Below are 17,571 nucleotides of genomic sequence, written 5' to 3' on the forward strand. Positions count from 1 at the left end.
CGGCTATTTGTGTAACAATCCCTATTTTTTTTTTATTAAAATCAAAACCAAACCAAATTTAATTGGTTTTTAAAATTCAAAATTAAAACCAAACTAAACCTAAAAAGTATCAATTTTTTGATCGATTTAATTTGGTTTTCGGTTTGATTCGATTTTTTAGGGTTTTATGAACCCCTGGTTGTGGGGATGCAAAGTTTGTGACAGAAGAAAATGGACTTGAGGTAGTAATCAATTGGTGCATGTGGCAGTGAAGTTGGGACATCGAAATCAAGGGTTTGGTGGAATGTCCAGTTCTGAAATAAGTGCAGATTATCTTGTCCTATACGTCGTGATACAATAACAGTAAATACGTCTGTGTATCGGCTTCTCACGGTAAAGTTGACTGTATCGGTTGTATAGTCGGTCATCTCTATAACCGTATTCTATATAATAATACTTTACTATAAAAGTCAAGTTTTTTCGGAATTAATTTTCATGTTATGTTATAATATATGTTCTTTATAACAACACTTTACTATAACATCCAAAAATATTCGTAATAAACGAGGTTGTTATAGAGAAGTTTGACCGTAATATTTGTTTCACTCTCTCTGTCTGAAGTATGATTGAGTTGATGATGCAATGACATGTTGACCACAAAAGAAAGAAAGAAAGCAACTCGGCTGTCGATTGTTTGAGAAAACCATCATCCTTTAAACTTTCAATATTTTAGATTGATCTATACTTCAAAAAGTTTGCAAAGGGTCGAATCCATCAACTTAAAATTTGGGATTTGAAGATTTTATCTAATAGCAATCCTCCTTGTCAAAATCAAATTATAGATCCGGTATTTAGGGCCGTTTGAACATAAAATTTGATGGAAGATATTTCCAAAATTTTTTTTTTTTTATCGAAATCAACGTTTGTTCATAAAATTTTTAATTTTCACTTGAAAATGTATTTTAGAAATTTTCGAAAATTTGAAAAACTGCAAAAAGATGTTTTTAAAATTTTCACTCAAATCACTCACAAAATTTCAAAAACAACCCAAACTGAAATTTATGTCCAAACACAACTCTAAATTTCAAATACCATTTTCACTTGAAAAATTTTTTCACCATTTTTTCAAATTTTACAATTCTTATGTCCAAACGCCTACTTAGTCCACCTCATCAAATTTTACAGCGGTCAAGTAAATCAAGTTCACAAAAAAAGAGTAAATTCTTTAACACCAATTAATGTATCGTATTCTTTCGACTAGATCATGATCATAAGAAAGTATTGAAAAATCTTTCTCAAGTGAAAGTACGTGATGCTGATTTAAGGGATTTTTACTTTCTTATACTACATATGAAACTTTATTACCCTCCATAATCAAGTTTTAACTTAATTACATGGTCATATACAATTTATCAATTATATACAAATAAGTTTTAAATGAGTATCCCTTTATATTAGGAATTAAATAAGGAATATCAGATATTTCCCTATCCCTTTATACCTGCCCCCTCTTTCTCTCCGCGTCTCTCTCTCTCTCTCTCTCTCTCTCTCTCTCTCTCTCTCTCTTCGTCTCTCTATCTCTCCTCTGTTTTCTCCCCATTTTTTTTTCTTTTGATGTTCTCTGTTTTTTATACTTTCTTATTGTATAGAGTTTTAATAGAATTCATCAATGGATTTCAATTGTTTTACAATAGAGTATAGACTTAGAGTTTTAACTTATCAATTTCCTTTCATGTTGCTCAATTGATGTTCAAATTAAAATTGTCAATCAATAAATTTTGAAGGTGTTTTGATTCTTCACCATGACATCCATTAAAAAGTTTCGAAACTTTGAATTCGAATTTGGATTTTCAAAAACTATTATTTATTTGGATTGGGTGTTGTTGCAAATATTTAAGAATATTTTTTGGAGTTTATATCTCAAGTTTGAGCGCGTTTGGTGAAGATTAGACTTGATTTTGGCTCAATTTCAGATTGAAAATCGAAGAAGAGAAACACATGACATACAATATACTTACTTGATTTTGAGGGTGTTTGGTGAAGTTGTATTATAAGCAGCTTATTTTTCTTTTCTACTTTTCATGTGGGACTTTGTTCACACACTCCCAACAATCTCCCCCTTGAACTAAGTTCCACATGACCCATCACTATTTATGAGCTAATTTGGAGATTAACTGTGTACCACCCACATGATCCGAGTATTTACGGTCACTGAAGCTTAAGCCCGAAGCCCAAAGAGAGACCGTGTATGCATCTTTGAAACAATGGGTAAAGGTAGTGAACTGGGCCCATAAACGGGCAAAGGCATTAAGTCTGGCCCTACGCCATCACTTCGCCATGTCCATACTCATCTCGCCAAACCATTGGCTCTGATATCATTTGTTGCGCTAAAACGACTCAAAGATACTCTTAACATGGTGTGATATTGTCCGTTTTGGGTTAAGTCTGCACGGTTTTTCCCAAAAAGTTTCATACCATTAAGAGTATCCAATTCATTATAAGAAGCTTATTTTTCTTTTCTACTTTCTATGTGGGACTTTATTCACACACTCCCAATAATATGTTAGGATCGAAATAATCAGGTGTCACGCGGAAAGTAGTAAAGCAAACCTTAAACGACGATAAATCAGACAAAAAAGAGAGAAATATACCAAAAAAGACACAAACATTTAACGTGATTTGGTCAATGACCTACGTCTACGGTGGAGATGAGCAATCAACTATATAAAACGAGTACAAAATATCGAGAGAACAACCTCACGAAGAGGCAAACACAAGTGACACATTAACACTTGTCCCGAAAAGTCCTTCCTCCTAAATAAGACTTTCAAACCACTTATGGCTACATTGTGGATGGTGCTAAATAAGAAGGAAAAATCCTCAATTTATAGAAGTCCAAACATTTTCCTCCAAAAAAAGGACTAGCCTAATATGAAAGAATTACAATTTTCTTATCGAAAAAGAAAAACTCAATTATGAAAAATGTGTTGTCCTTCCTTCAAGAATAGAAAAACTAATATAGTAAGAAAATCAAGGCAAACACCTAACAATTTTTCCAATTGGCTTGAATTTTCTGACAAAATAATCTTGATCCACCTTCTTCACATAATCTTCAATAGGCCACATCTCCAAATCTCTACCACAAAATTTGTCTCAACGCGAGTAGTACTCTAATCAAATTTCTCAGACAAAAATCATGATTATCGTCAAATAAATTGCGGCTAGAACTAAACTTGCCTAGATGAACCTGTCTCGAATATCGCTCTGATACCACTTGTTAGGATCGAAATAATCAGGTGTCACGCGAAAGCTAGTAAAGCAAACTTAAATGACGATAAATCAAATAACAAAATATAATTATAACAAAAGAGACAAACATTTAACGTGGTTCGGTCAATAGCCTACGTCCACGGGGAAGATGAGCAATCTACTATATAAAAGAGAGTATAAAATATCGAGAGAACAACCTCACAAAGAGGCAAATACAAGTGACACACTAATACTTGTCCCCGTTCTCCCCCCCTAAACAAGACTCTCAAACCTCTTATGGCTACATTGTGGATGTTGCTGAATAAGAAGGAAATATTATCAATTTGTAGAAGTCCAAATATTTTCTTCCAAAAAAAGGACTAGCCAAATATGAAAGAATTATAATTTCCTTCTAGGAAAAAAAATTCAATTATGATAAATATGTTGTCCTTCCTTCAAGTAATATGAAAACTAAAAATGGTAAGAAAATCAAGTCAAACACCTATGATTTGTTCATTTTTCTCATTTCGTTCATAAGTTTAAATTCATTTTTCTTTCTTGAACTGAATCCAATATTTTGTGCAATTTCCATATCACTGCATGTGTACCCTATCATGGATCCATTTCTGTATGACGTATATTGGTTTTAATTATTTCGTTTAGTGGATAGGATTATTTGCTTTAAATTTATCCAGATGACCTCTTTAATAGCGCTACATCTTGCTGAAGTCGTATGAATTGCCTTGCAAGCACTACATAAATCTCATTATTGTCAAAAGAATTATTAAAAAGTAACAACGAATTCGTTTTCGTCAAAATCAACAAGTCAGGGGCGACCCAACTATATTTGGGGCCAAAAGTCATACTTCAACGAGGGGCCTTAAATTTTTGGTATTACAAAAAATAATTTAGTAAAATTTTATTTAAAATTTATTTTTCTAACTTTTTGAGATACAAAATTAGTAATATTTTACTTACAATCGATCTTTTTACTAGGATCATATATGTTCTAGGATATATAATTAAGAACAAAAGATGTAACGTGGGGAAAGCTTGAAAAAAAAGAGTGTTGGCAATTGCTTTTTGCTATCTTATTTGAGAGAATGATTTACGAGACAAAGAACTTGTGAGTGTAGAGAGGCCAAAAGGAATATAAAAGATTGAAGTAAAATATGGTTTGAAGAGAGAGTGATAAAGTGGTAAAACTAATGTAGGCCATGTGATAATAATGATAGTGTATAAATGAGGTAAGAATACACACGTAAAGTTTATGCTGGAACTTTCCGTGTTGCAGCAACATAGTGATTATTTTTCAATGACTTTGCAAACGCTGACTATTTTTTAATTATCAGTCCGAAAACTGACTAGCCTATACTATTTTCACCCTCAATATCTCTAGCGATCCCAAATTATATTTTTTCATGAAAAATATGCTTTTTCTTTGATATACTAAATATTTTTAAAAGAAAAATTATCAAATACAACTATTTAATATTAGAAATTTTGGGGCTCCACATATGCGGGGCTTCAAGAAATTGCTTGACTTGCTTTACCATTGGGCCGCCTCCGCAACAAGTGACAGTAATTTATCTAATGATTCTCTTTTACTCCTTCCTCTATTATGTGCAAAAAGATACTATGAAAACTTGTTTAAGACTTTTAATGTAATACTGCTCATTCTTGACAAATGATATGAATGTTAAGTGTTGATAATATATTCTGAGGCTAATTTTAAGACACAACAGCAGTATGCATTTGAAATTTAGAGATCCATCATAAATATTTAGATTAGGTGCATGGTTTTAATGCGGTAACATTAATTCAGTTCATCAACTAAGAAAAACTTAAGTTTTCTAGTATTTTTAGTGCTGCACTTGCTGGCAACGGACCGACAATATGAGCGGCGGATTCAAAATTTAAATTTTATGGATTCAATCTTTCAGATTTTTAGCATTAATCTTATCATATTTTTGAAGTTATGGTTTTGTATCTACTATTTATTAATACAATTTTAGTACATTTTTTCACATTAACTTATGCCCTGCATCAAAAGTGTTGGGTTCAGATAAATCAGGTATATGTACTCTACATCCGCCTCTTAACAATATGATAGGATGAATAAAAACTTATCCTATCAAATATTTATATCAGATCAATAAAAACTCTACATCCGCCTCTTGACAATATGATAGGATGAATAAAAACTTATCCTATCAAATATTTATATCAGATCAATAAATGTTTGATATGTACTTGAATATGAACTTCTCTAATTTAACCACACGTTAATTAAAATATATTTTCAGCTCATTAAATCACTTAATTATAATTGATATTATTTGACGTAAATACGCAATATGAATAAATATTTGGGTATTGTATGTGTGTAATGTGTTATTGAGATGTATTGTAATGGGTGAGTCCACGTATATGTGGTTATACTCACTTTGTTTGACTTGATTTAATTCCTACAACTGCCTCTTATAATAGCACACGCTTGATTAGACTTAATTTACTTTGAATCGAACCTTAAATAGTAAATATTTTAAATCTGTCCGACATAAATTTAAATTAGCCAGACTAGTGAGGTTTAAATGTCGAGTGTTAAATGGAAAAAAGGAAAAAAAGAATTTTTGAACATGCTGTCACTATATTTACATATTTCAGCACCTAAAATTATATAGATTTCCAGTTTACTTTCTTTGCTGTCACCGTAAAAACGCCATCCCGAATGACAGCAAAGTTGGTGTTTAACGTTAAAAAATTTACTCGTATTCGATATTTTCATGAAATCATATTAATACATCGTGGTTATGTATGTGGTTATAAATTGAGGTGAGAGTGTGTATTAATTTATCTATAGTGATAACTATCATGTATTCATTTATGTAAATATCCAGATAAGGTTTACAATAATTCAGAAAACGAAAATGTCGGTTTTCTGTTACAATGACAGCAAAGAATAGTAACGTTATCAAAATGACCCCCCCAAAAAAATTAAAAAAAATCGAGTCGTTTATCACTTTACCGTCTTTGTTATTATTGTACTCAATCCGAAAATGGCATTTACAGGCTATTAGATTTGGCGAACATTTCAATGATATTCGGCAAGCTTTGTCTTTTTACTATTTCACTTAAGTGTGACTCCTTTTCTTGCTCTGTATTTCAACGTGTAACATGTAATTTGCTTTGTTTTTTATATTACTAATCCAACTTTTCATAATTTAGATGACATGTTAGTATTAAAATGCTCGATTTTTCTAAAAATATTATCATACTTATATTGGATTCTAAAAAAATATATTATGGAAAATCCGCTACACATCTAACGACGTTTTTAATGAGTCTGGGCACATACCTATTAGTATAAAATTTATTTTAAATTGTGTGAGTATGTTTGACACTGTTTCACATATAATTTTTTTAAATTTCAAATTTATGAAACTGTTCAAATTTTAAATTTGATACTAGAAGCTATTATCTGGTTTTACAGATTGATGTACTATTCTTTTAGTATTACTGTTTTACAATTACAATAAAATAATATATTTAATTAGTGGATAATGATCAAGTATTCTTGCCTAGCTGCAGCTTACCATTGACCCTATAAAAAACCAAAGAAGTGAAGGTAACAACTCACTCAAAGAGAGTTAATCTCTGACTCTAATTCCGTGCTTTGCAGTATTGATAAAAATGGCTTCTACAAACCAAAACGGATTTAGCAAAACGGCTGGAAAGCCTATTCGTTGCAGAGGTAATACTCTGTTAAATTTTCTGCTATATATTATCTTTCAAAATTTGATCTTTTGGAATCCTGAAAAGAACTATCTATTTGAAATTTGCAAAGCATAAAGTTTGACAAAAAATAGGCTAACTATGATGAATCTTTGAATGGATAAATATGATTCTTATATAGTCTACTCAACTAGTTTTCATTGAGACATTTGTTGATTGACATGGAATCTTGAAAAGGAGTAGTAGAGGATTTTTGTTGACCAAAATTGTTCCTTTACTTTGAATTCCACATTTCTATGGTGAATTATGTGATACATCTCATTTGAAGCTTAACTGTCGGTATTGAATGGTGCGATTATTTCATCTAAAAGCTTAAATGTTAAAAAGAGAGCATACTTTTAATAATTTCGTTAGGATGATCTTTGAATGGATGAAGGGGAGTCTTGGAGCAACGGTAAAGTTGTCTCCGTGTGTCTTGTAGGTCATGGGATTCAAGCCGCGGAAGGAACCACTAATGCTTGCATTTGCATAGGCCGTCTACGTCACTCCCATTGGGGTGCGGCTTTTCCTCAGATCCTGCATGAATGCGGGATGCCTTGTGCACCGGGCTGCCCGATCTTTGAATGGATATATAGGATTGTTGTAGTCTACCCTACTAGTTTGCACAGAGGCATTTGTTGATTGACATGGAATCTTGGAAAGAAAGAGAGGGATTCTTTTAGGAGTTTAAGTTTTATGTAGTGTATAATTTTACACATTAGGGTCACTAAAAAGTAATTGCACGTAACTTTATTCAATCAATCTTGATTCGTGACCTATACTTGCAAACAATAAGTATCGTGCTATAAGAAGTTAATTACATTGATGGTGTAATATTTTCTTACACTGTCGGTATACATCACTTAAATCCTTTTTGTTGATAAATATTGCTGTTTTACTTGAATTGTGCTGCAGCTGCGGTGGCAAGAAAACCAGGAGAACCACTGGTGATAGAGGAAGTGATTGTGGCTCCTCCTAAAGCGCATGAAGTTCGACTAAAAATCATTTGTACTTCTCTCTGTTACAGCGACATTACCTTCTGGAAGATGAAAGTATGGAATTTTTATGTTTATTTCCAAGTTTAGTCTCTCCTCAGTAGAATCTTTTGTTTACTAAATTTTGTATGAACTGATTTTGTATTCTTCTTAGGAGTTTCCTGGATGCTTTCCAAGAATCTTGGGCCACGAAGCTTTCGGGTAAATTCTCTATATTCCCTGTCAATATGTTTGAGTTATATTTATATGCAAATGATATATGTCACTTTGGATAGTGTTTTTTTCTTCTTATTGCTTATTACTCTTTTGCTGCCGAGTATTGCTTTTCTTGAGCCAAGGGTCTACCGGAACACAGTCTCTCTACTTCCACAAGGTAGGGGTAAGGTCTGGGTACACATTACCGTCCCTAGACCCCACACTTTGGGAATATACTGAGAATATTGTTGTTGTTGTTGTTACTCTTTTGCTGGTCAAAGTCGAGGCATTGATTCTTATATATGCACCAGTAAATATGACATTCTTTCTGATACCAATTCTTACTGAATTTAAGGATTGTGGAGAGTGTTGGAGAAGATGTTGAGGAGTTAAAAGAAGGAGATTCAGTTGTACCTATATTTTTGTCCGACTGTAAGGAATGTGTAGACTGTAAATCCGAGAAAAGCAACCTTTGTTCCAAATTCCCATTTGAGGTATCTCCATTGCTACATAGAGATGAAACAAGCAGATTCACTACCGTTGAAGGAGAAACTTTACACCATTTCCTGTTTATATCAAGTTTTTCTGAGTACACAGTCGTAGACATTGTTAATATAACAAAGATTAATCCTGAAATCCCACCTAACCGGGCATGCCTCTTTAGTTGTGGAGTATCAACAGGTAATTTCCTGATCCCTTTGTCTTCTAATTTTACATGTTATAATCATTTCTAAAGTTAGTTGCATTCTGTCTCGAATTTTTCTTAGCACTTGAAATCATCATTTTAGTAGTTTTACACTATTAGGTTACCTAACTGTTCATAAAAAGTGAGATTGGTAGCTTGGAAATAAAACAAGTTACTTACTATTTACACTATCAATGTGTATAAATTAGATTAATATAAGAATACATGAACAATTTCATGTCTGATATTATCTAAATTGAGCTTTCAGGAGTAGGTGCTGCTTGGAAAACAGCAGATGTGGAACCGGGTTCAACAGTAGTGATCTTCGGTTTGGGTGCAATCGGATTAGCAGTACATACCTCCTCCTCCTCCTTGCTTTTGTCGGTATTAATAACCTCTTATGCTTAATCCGGAGGAATTTTCAGGTTGCAGAAGGAGCAAGGCTATGTGGTGCTACCAGAATTATTGGTGTAGATATAAACTCTGATAAGTTTGAAATAGGTAGGTACACTAAATGTTCATTGTACAACAACAAAAAGGGAAGCCCGGTGCGCAAACCACCCCTCGTTTACACAAGGTCCGGGGAAGGGCCGCACCCTAAGGGGTGTGATGTAGGCAGCTTACCCTGATGCAAGTATGAGTGGCTGATCCCACGGCTCGAACCCGTGACCGACAACTTGACCGTTGCGCTAAGGCTCCCCTTCATTGTACAACAACAACAACTAACAATAACAAAAAAGATAATATTCGTCTTCCTCTTCTCCTTTTTGCTTATTTTTATCTTTCTCATTTGACACAGGGAAGCAATTTGGAGTGACTGATTTTATCAATTCCAACAACTGCGGGGATAAACCTATTAGTCAGGTGGGAAATTAAGAAAGAAGATTATGCTTATTTGTGAATGAGTGCAAAAATCATGGTTGCAGCTTTTATTCTTACAATATGGAATTTATTAACTTAGAAGCTTGACCCCTTGCCTCTTTAGCTGAGGGTCTAGCGAAAACATCCTTTCTGCCCTCCCGGGGTAGGGGTAAGGTCTGCGTATACACTACCTTCCCCAGACCCCATGCTGTGGGAATATACTGCGTATGTTGTTGTTGTAGAAGCTTGACAACTTATAATTATGTGGCAATGATCCTTAGCCTATGCTAAAACTCTCATAATGTTTTTGCTTTTTTTATGAGCAGGTGATAATTGAGATGACTAATGGAGGTGCTGACTATTGTTTTGAATGTGTTGGTCTGGGAACACTTGTGCAGGAAGCGTTCGCCTGCTGTCGAAAGGTCTCCCCCATATAACTCTTACACTAATCAACAAAATAATGAGAACAAATTCATACCTAATACCTTTGGATATAAAATGCAGGGTTGGGGAATAACAGTAGTTTTAGGAGTTGATAAGCCAGGGGCACAGCTGAACTTGAACTCTTTTGAGGTTCTTACGAGTAAGAAAACTCTCACAGGAGCACTCTTTGGTGGTCTCAAACCAAAATCCGACGTTCCTATCCTTGTTAAACGTTATCTTGATAAGGTAATCAATCATACTTATGTTTGTTGCGATTCTTTTCAAGGGACAAGCTGCATTTCAATTATAAAGTTGTGGGATTCATTTGAATAACATTAGTCCTCGCCTTTTTCGTGGCTTTAGGAATTGCAATTGGACAAGTTTGTGACACATGAAGTGAATTTTGAAGACATCAACAAGGCTTTCGATTTACTTATTCAAGGAAAGAGCCTACGCTGTGTTATTTGGATGGACAAGCTGTGATTTATTTTACTGCAGCCTATGCCAAAATAAGTATTCCCTTGTTCTTTAGTTATTGAAGCTCACCTCTCAAAATCCATGTTACTCCCCTAAGAAAAAAAGCTCCTGTAATAGATGAACAGTATGCAATTGTTTTTCCAACATTAAATTAATATCTGTTATTGTGGGAATAAAAAACATCATCAATGCCAAAGTTCTGTTCTTACACTTGCATGTTTAAGTTGGATTTCCTGTGTCTTACTATCCTAAGACACAGTAAAAGCACTAGATGCACCAGTATAATACGAGTTTGGTGATTCATTCGTTTTCTTTGTTGATCCAAAATGCCTTAAGCGATAAACGCCATGATTAGCCTCGTCTGGTACTTCCCATTCAAGTGTAGCATAACTATAACTATTCACATGAGCAGTAGCATTTGCAGCAGCAGCAGCAGCAGCAATAGCAGTAATATTTTCTGCTAGCCATTTAAAGATCAAGCAAAAATCGTCGTCATCATATGCAGGTATCCAGTTTTTGCCTTGAAGCATTTCCACAACAGCAAATGTGCCTTCAGTAAGTAAGTCATATCTTGGATTTGCACTCCAGAATGTAGCAATTGCTTTGTCACCCTTTTTAAATGTTCCTGATTTTGGTACATTTATGTCTTGTTTAATATCACCAAAATTTATGCCTTGTGGAGGTGAGTCACCAGTAGGATTTGGTAGTAGACTAAGTTGAATTGACAAAAGATCTGGAGGTGAAGGTCCTTTAGAAATTTGTTCTCCTTTTGCCATAGATTTAGCTAACTTCTTGAATTCTTGAATATATGCTGATAATGTATGGGGACCATATAGGGTAGATGCAGCCTGTCCAAATTTTTGACATTTTAAAATGTAAAGAAATTTAAGGTTATAATATGCTACCATTATATTTTGACATGTTACTTTATTTTTTAGGTGAGCCATTAGATTTAATATTGACAGTTACATGTTATTGTACATCACCTGATATAAAAAGAGTTATATTCCGATTGTGAAAAGTATCGTTATAGACACCATATTCCTTTGCCATATGGTTCAAACTTTATTATAAATACAAACTAGTTCGAGTCAAAAGTAAATGCATTAATACCTCGTATCTTTGTTGCTCGTATTCTTCAAAAGTTGTTATATACTGTGAGTAAGCGTTGGTTAGGCCTGCTATGACGACCTCAGTTTGGTCGTCAAATTCGCCATTTCCACTGCTTATTAGTGTTTCTTTTACTGCCTCTCTTAATCGACGACCAGCCATTGTTGTAAACTCTGTGTATATGTTGTGCATAATTTAGTAGTATTACCTTTGTACCAAAAAGAATGAGAAGCCCCAAGAACTAACACGTGAAATTGTACATTGTTTCTTAGTAATTATTTTGAAAAGAATCTACATATTTAAGAATCACTTAAAACGTGGAGTAATATGCAAGTATAGATCATAATTTTTGTAAAGATTTATAGTTAGTAATTATTTAGAAAAAGTCAGTCAAATCATTACCTCCTGGCACAGAGAGAATGATGAGACTTCCCAGCCTAATAATTTGAATTGGAAGTATTGCTGGCTGCCAAAAAAGTAAAAAACAACTACAAGATTCATCAATAAATTTACTCAATGACAAATGAAATCAAGAAAATAATTTTCTAATGCAGAATTTTCTATTTTTCCTTTTATTTTCTTTCTGGGCCTTACCGCCCACGGATAGGGCCAAGACATTTCTCCAGTGTCCAGCAAAACAGTCTTGGGCTTTTGACAGTCCACTTGATATGGGCTTGGTTCTCTTAACACATCTCTTAGCTTTTTCCAAAATGGATTGATCTGAAAAGCACATCAAAGTTTCAATTTAAACCATAATCAGACTTTCAACTTTATTCATAGAGAAATAAAAGTTTTAATTCAAGAAGAATTAAGCTAAAAATCCGCCCACCTAATTGCTTAAACTAAAAATAGCTGGCGGATATATAATATATCCATGTATAAGATTTGTATAACTGTATATAATCTGTGTATTGGCTAGAAAAAGTAAATAATGAATCAGACTGACTATGTTTGTAAAAATCCCTTAATTTAAAACTAATCCTGACCTCGGTATCGCCTTGCTGGAAACCAAAAACACCAGGCCCATCAGTAGTTCCAGCAGCAAATCCTGGGCCCAATGCTGCAGGGCATGTTTGGACAACCTTATTTCCTTCTAATTGAACTTTAATATTTGTAAAGTTTAAATAAACATGGCGATAATCAATCTTCCCTGTTAATTCTTGTTTAGCTGAAGTGAAAAGCTCAACAGCCTTTTGAAACTGTCTCTCTCCAATAATCTTTGTACTCAAGATTTCATATGGATATCTGTAGTTGAAAAGCCCATTAAAAATTAAAGCCTAATTTAACCAACAGACGGAAAAAGGAAGTGAAAATAGCACGTGCTAGCTAGTTTTCGGACTGGTAATTAAAAAATAGCCAGCGTTCGCAAAATCACTGAAAAATAACTATTATTTTGCTGAAACACGTAAAGTTCCAGCATAATATGTTGGATTATCTTATATATAAATTTCCAGCATATTATGTTGGAACTCCAGTACACGGAAAGTTCCAACATAATATGCGCAATTATGGAACTCCAACGAATAAACTTCCAGCATATTATGTTGGAACTCCAGCACATTATGAAATTCCAGCACATTATGCTGGAATCTCATATGTAAAAAATTCAAACTCCAACATATTATACTAAATTTTTCCGGATTTTTAACGGTGTTTTTGTTCAGATGTTATCTTTACATGAAAAAGTAGCTAAATTTCAATTTATTTTAAAACTGTAGCTATTATTCAATTACCAATTATAAATCTGGTTATTTCTGATTTTTTAGAAGTACTCTTTAAGTCTTACCCAGGCCCACGGCCCACACAGAGTTGGTCATTGCCATGACAAGAAGAGTGATTAAAATCACAAGGTAATCCACTGTCAATGCAAAATGCTCCACGCACATTTGGGCTGACATCTCCAACATTTGATTGGCAAAATGCTCCAACAAATTTCAATTCTTTGTTCTTCCTCACCTTAAACCCTTGGCTTGTTGTATTTGCACAATCTTTTCCTCCTGTGGCCTTGATTGTGGATGCTTTATCGAACAAATCTTGGTTTCTACCTGATCCACAAAGAAATTTAAGTTATATATGTTGACGGTATACAGAGTTTATACGCTATTAGTGAATTTTAACCACCGTTAACATGTTAGTCACTTTTTTTTTTGAGGTTATTAATTAGTAATATTTTTATCATAAAATTTATTTGTAGTTAACTAATAGGTACTTGCACTAATTAACTCAAGCTCAAAAATCTAGCTCATGAGGTAAAAATTATCTAAAATAAATAAATAACGAGATTTCAACTTATTCCATCTACCAATGTGTGACTTGGTATTCCCCTCACGACGGACTAATAAACAACTGAAGCATAAATAACACAACCCATCATTGATAAACGCAACAACATGCATGGATCAACGGCTCAGATTGTTGGAATTGAGTTAGACTCAACGTTATAAATATATCTTAGTATATACTCTTAAAATCAAAACATGAAAAAATATTTATTGAAGTCTTGTGTTCATCACAAACTAAATGAATATTATACCTACCTATCACCTTAGAGTAAGTGGTAGAATTTGTTGAGGAATTTTTCTCCTGAGAAGCAAACCAGTCCTCAAAGAACCTAGCAGCTGCACCTTTGTTATCTCCACTGATAAGCTTGTTATTTCTGCTCATTGAAGTTCCATGTGTTGCAAACCAGTTGAATGCACCAACACTTTTTCTAGTCTCTCCATCCACAAATTTCAAAAGGGTCATTAGAGTATCAACATTGTTAAGATATTTGGACCTCTCTTCTTTAGGGTTGAATAGATATGCACTTGGACTCCTGTTTATACCTGCAGCTGCATTCTCTAGATCCCCTACATAACCATAAAAAAAAAAAGGATTTAAAATTCCATCGAAGGGTAGATTAGTAAAGAGGATAAAATAGATTAAATTACGTATGGTCACTGAAATTAAAATTACAAATTATTTTTTGTATTCGAACTTTATACACTAGTATAACATTTAATTCACTAAAAACTTTACCAACTATGACAACTATCATAGAATTTTTTTGTCACATTAAAAAAAAAGATAGAATTTTACCAATTAAAACAGTAAAGTGACTAAACTTTATCCACTAGGCCATTATTACGACAAAACTTACCCATCAAAATTATTTTACTAGTATAGTGATAAAGTTTGTAACTTTAATGTTATAGTGAGAATATGGTACTGTATTTACACCTACAAATATATGATATAGGAATAGTTCAACGTAGTGAATTTGACGGAATTCTTTTTTTTAAGGAATTGCAACTATCCATTACAAAACAAAAAAAATCGTTTTTACAAGTAAATACTCAAGACGCAAGTAGGCTTACAAGGTTTGCTTGAAAATACACATACAAGATTTGCTTGTTACTAATATAGTCTAGTCTCTATTACTTTAATGTGATAAAAATGAATTTCTGTGACTTTCTTATTATAGCAGGTGAAGTTAGTAATAATATGTGAAACTAACTCCAATTTAATTACATCCATATAGGGCACTATCAACAAATATAACTTAAATATTAACCAAGATATCAGAATACGCCCTTTTTACTTTTTTTCCCCCTTAATTTTATCATATATGTTCTATGTTTTAAGTAAAGACTACAATAGTTAATCGTACATTCAATGTTAGTGAAATAAAGACCCAAAATCTTGTACGTTATATTTTTTTTAGCAAGAAAATAATGATTGATTTCTTACCTTTGTTGATAAAGATGGAACCAGGCTTTAGATTGTCATGAGCTTGGACAATGCTGTGTTCAATAGCAGTAACAATGGCCTCAAATGACTGAGGAACAAAGCCAAGTGAAGTTACAGTATAAGTCACGTATTGCAAGTAACCTCCTGGACCAGCATGAGTATGTGTCCCACTTATTGCAACATTATCTTTACTGTATAAATTTCCATACCTTCATATGCAAACAAAGTATATTAAGAGAATTGTTTAAGATAATTTTTTCTGCTTTTAGCTTTAGTTGTGGTAGTGAAATGGGATACGTATCGCGCAGCAATTCTATGTTACATAGATTTCTCATTATACGTACTTAATGTGTCTGCAACGAATTAATGTGACATAGGAGTGAGTACTTAGTGTTAACCTTCTTAAATGCACTAAAACATTAGCCCAAAAGAAAATTTGCATAAATAACTATTACTTCTCTAGTTCAATTTGCTCCCTCCGTTTACTTTTACATGTCTAATATGCTAAACATTGCTAAAAATACATTTTTACTTTTACTTATCCATTTTCGCAAATCAGGAGAAAGACAATATTTTTTTTTCTAGCTTTACCCTTATCATTAACACTCATTCCCTAAATCATTTCCTAAGACTTTTTGAAATGCTATCATTATTATGGGTAAAATTATCAAATATACACTTCATTTATTTTTCTTAAAAGAAGTGTGCAAAGTCAAAATTGGACAATTAAAAATGAACGGAGTGAGTATCTTAGTTTGATTCGGCACCACGTTTAGGAAATAAATAAAAACTTTTAAAGTTTACGACTTTAAACATATCATAACATTTGTGTGTCTATAAGAAATTCTCATTATTAAGGGAAAACGATAAGTTTAAAGTTAATTATTTCAAAATATAGAAATGTGTTATTCTTTTGAACGAATTAATGAGAAAATAGTGCCAAATCAATTTAATTTATCCTCCATTTTACATGATACACTTTTTCTTTTTAGTCTTTTTTAAATAAAAAAAATACGTACCTTTCTATATTTGAGAATTCTAACTATATACTTTTTATTTCACCTTAATGACATGCTCTTTTTTTTTTGCCATAAAAATGACATGACATATTTAAGATCAAAATTTCTGAAAGTACTTGGAATATAGTATGTTCAAAATGCTTTCTTTTCCTTTTCTTTTACGCTTTACGTTGTGGAAGTAATTAGTAACTAGAAATTATGGTACGTACATTGATTTTAGTCTCTCAAGTACTTTTATTGTCACAAGTTGTGAAGCCATCCCAGCATCAAGGTTAACGAAAGCAAACCTCGAACCTTTTGAATTTTCAGCAACAATGAAAGTCCTAGCTCTTAACCTGAAATGTATACCGCCAGTAACTTGATCAAAATTACCATATCCCATCATGTTTACTTGAGCAGCTGGGCCAGTCATGTCATAACTCCCAACTCCTATTAAGTATTCCCCATTGACACTTCCAATTATTGAACAACCTAAAAGCAGAAAAATACTTAATAAGATCTCTGTTTTTCTTCTCATTTTGGTCTATGAAGGAAATTGTCTAGATAGCTTTCAGAATATATAAGGGTTATGTTGGTGAAAAGTTGGGAATTCCTAGGAAATACTGGAGTTGTTGGGATTAAGTGACATAAAACTTAGACGTTTTGTTTTTAAATTTCACTATGCTTCTTAGGCATGTCCGAACGTGAAATTTAGGGAAAGCTGTCTTGTTTGTTTATGTTGGAATTGTACCTCTTTTTACGGCTCGTATTTTAGCTGTTTGTTTTTTCAGTTTCATTTGGATTAGACTATGCATTTAGAGAAGATTGACAAATCGGTAACGACGGTAAGTCAAGATTTTTGAGAGAAAGAAAAATTAAATAAAAAAGGGAAAAAACACCAGGATTTATCTATAAACTTGGTGTTTTCTTTTAGCTCTTACATTGATAGAATGAGTTGTATGAAGAATTATTTTGTCATATCAAATATTACTTGGTGTAATATCCACATTTAGACGATATGAAAATAAGAAAATAACGGGAGTGATGACTAAGAAGGAAATCACTCAAATGAAAGTGATTGAGTCAATCAAATTGG

General features: G+C 33.0%; 2 protein-coding genes across 2 annotated transcripts; one reads left to right on the forward strand and one right to left on the reverse strand.

The window, feature by feature from the left end:
• Positions 1-6,823: 6,823 nt before the first annotated feature.
• On the forward strand, positions 6,824-10,848 carry LOC104100122 (alcohol dehydrogenase-like 7). The gene is made up of 10 exons (XM_009607292.4): positions 6,824-6,982; positions 7,918-8,054; positions 8,152-8,198; positions 8,548-8,873; positions 9,146-9,228; positions 9,303-9,378; positions 9,677-9,741; positions 10,065-10,160; positions 10,243-10,407; positions 10,525-10,848. The coding sequence occupies exons 1-10, from the start codon at positions 6,922-6,924 to the stop codon at positions 10,642-10,644; spliced, it is 1,176 nt and encodes a 391-aa protein (XP_009605587.1). The 5' UTR covers positions 6,824-6,921; the 3' UTR covers positions 10,645-10,848.
• Positions 10,785-17,002, reverse strand: LOC104100123 (neutral ceramidase 2-like). The gene is made up of 9 exons (XM_070200297.1): positions 16,706-17,002; positions 15,478-15,686; positions 14,282-14,597; positions 13,535-13,789; positions 12,735-12,993; positions 12,343-12,468; positions 12,151-12,214; positions 11,752-11,921; positions 10,785-11,486 (listed from the first exon to the last, which is right to left on the reverse strand). Exons 1-9 carry the CDS (start codon positions 16,906-16,908, stop codon positions 10,887-10,889), a joined length of 2,202 nt encoding a protein of 733 aa, XP_070056398.1. The 5' UTR covers positions 16,909-17,002; the 3' UTR covers positions 10,785-10,886.
• Between the last annotated feature and the right edge of the window lie 569 nt (positions 17,003-17,571).

This window comes from Nicotiana tomentosiformis, chromosome 4, assembly GCF_000390325.3.
Source record: "Nicotiana tomentosiformis chromosome 4, ASM39032v3, whole genome shotgun sequence".
NCBI classification, from domain to species: Eukaryota; Viridiplantae; Streptophyta; class Magnoliopsida; order Solanales; family Solanaceae; genus Nicotiana; species Nicotiana tomentosiformis.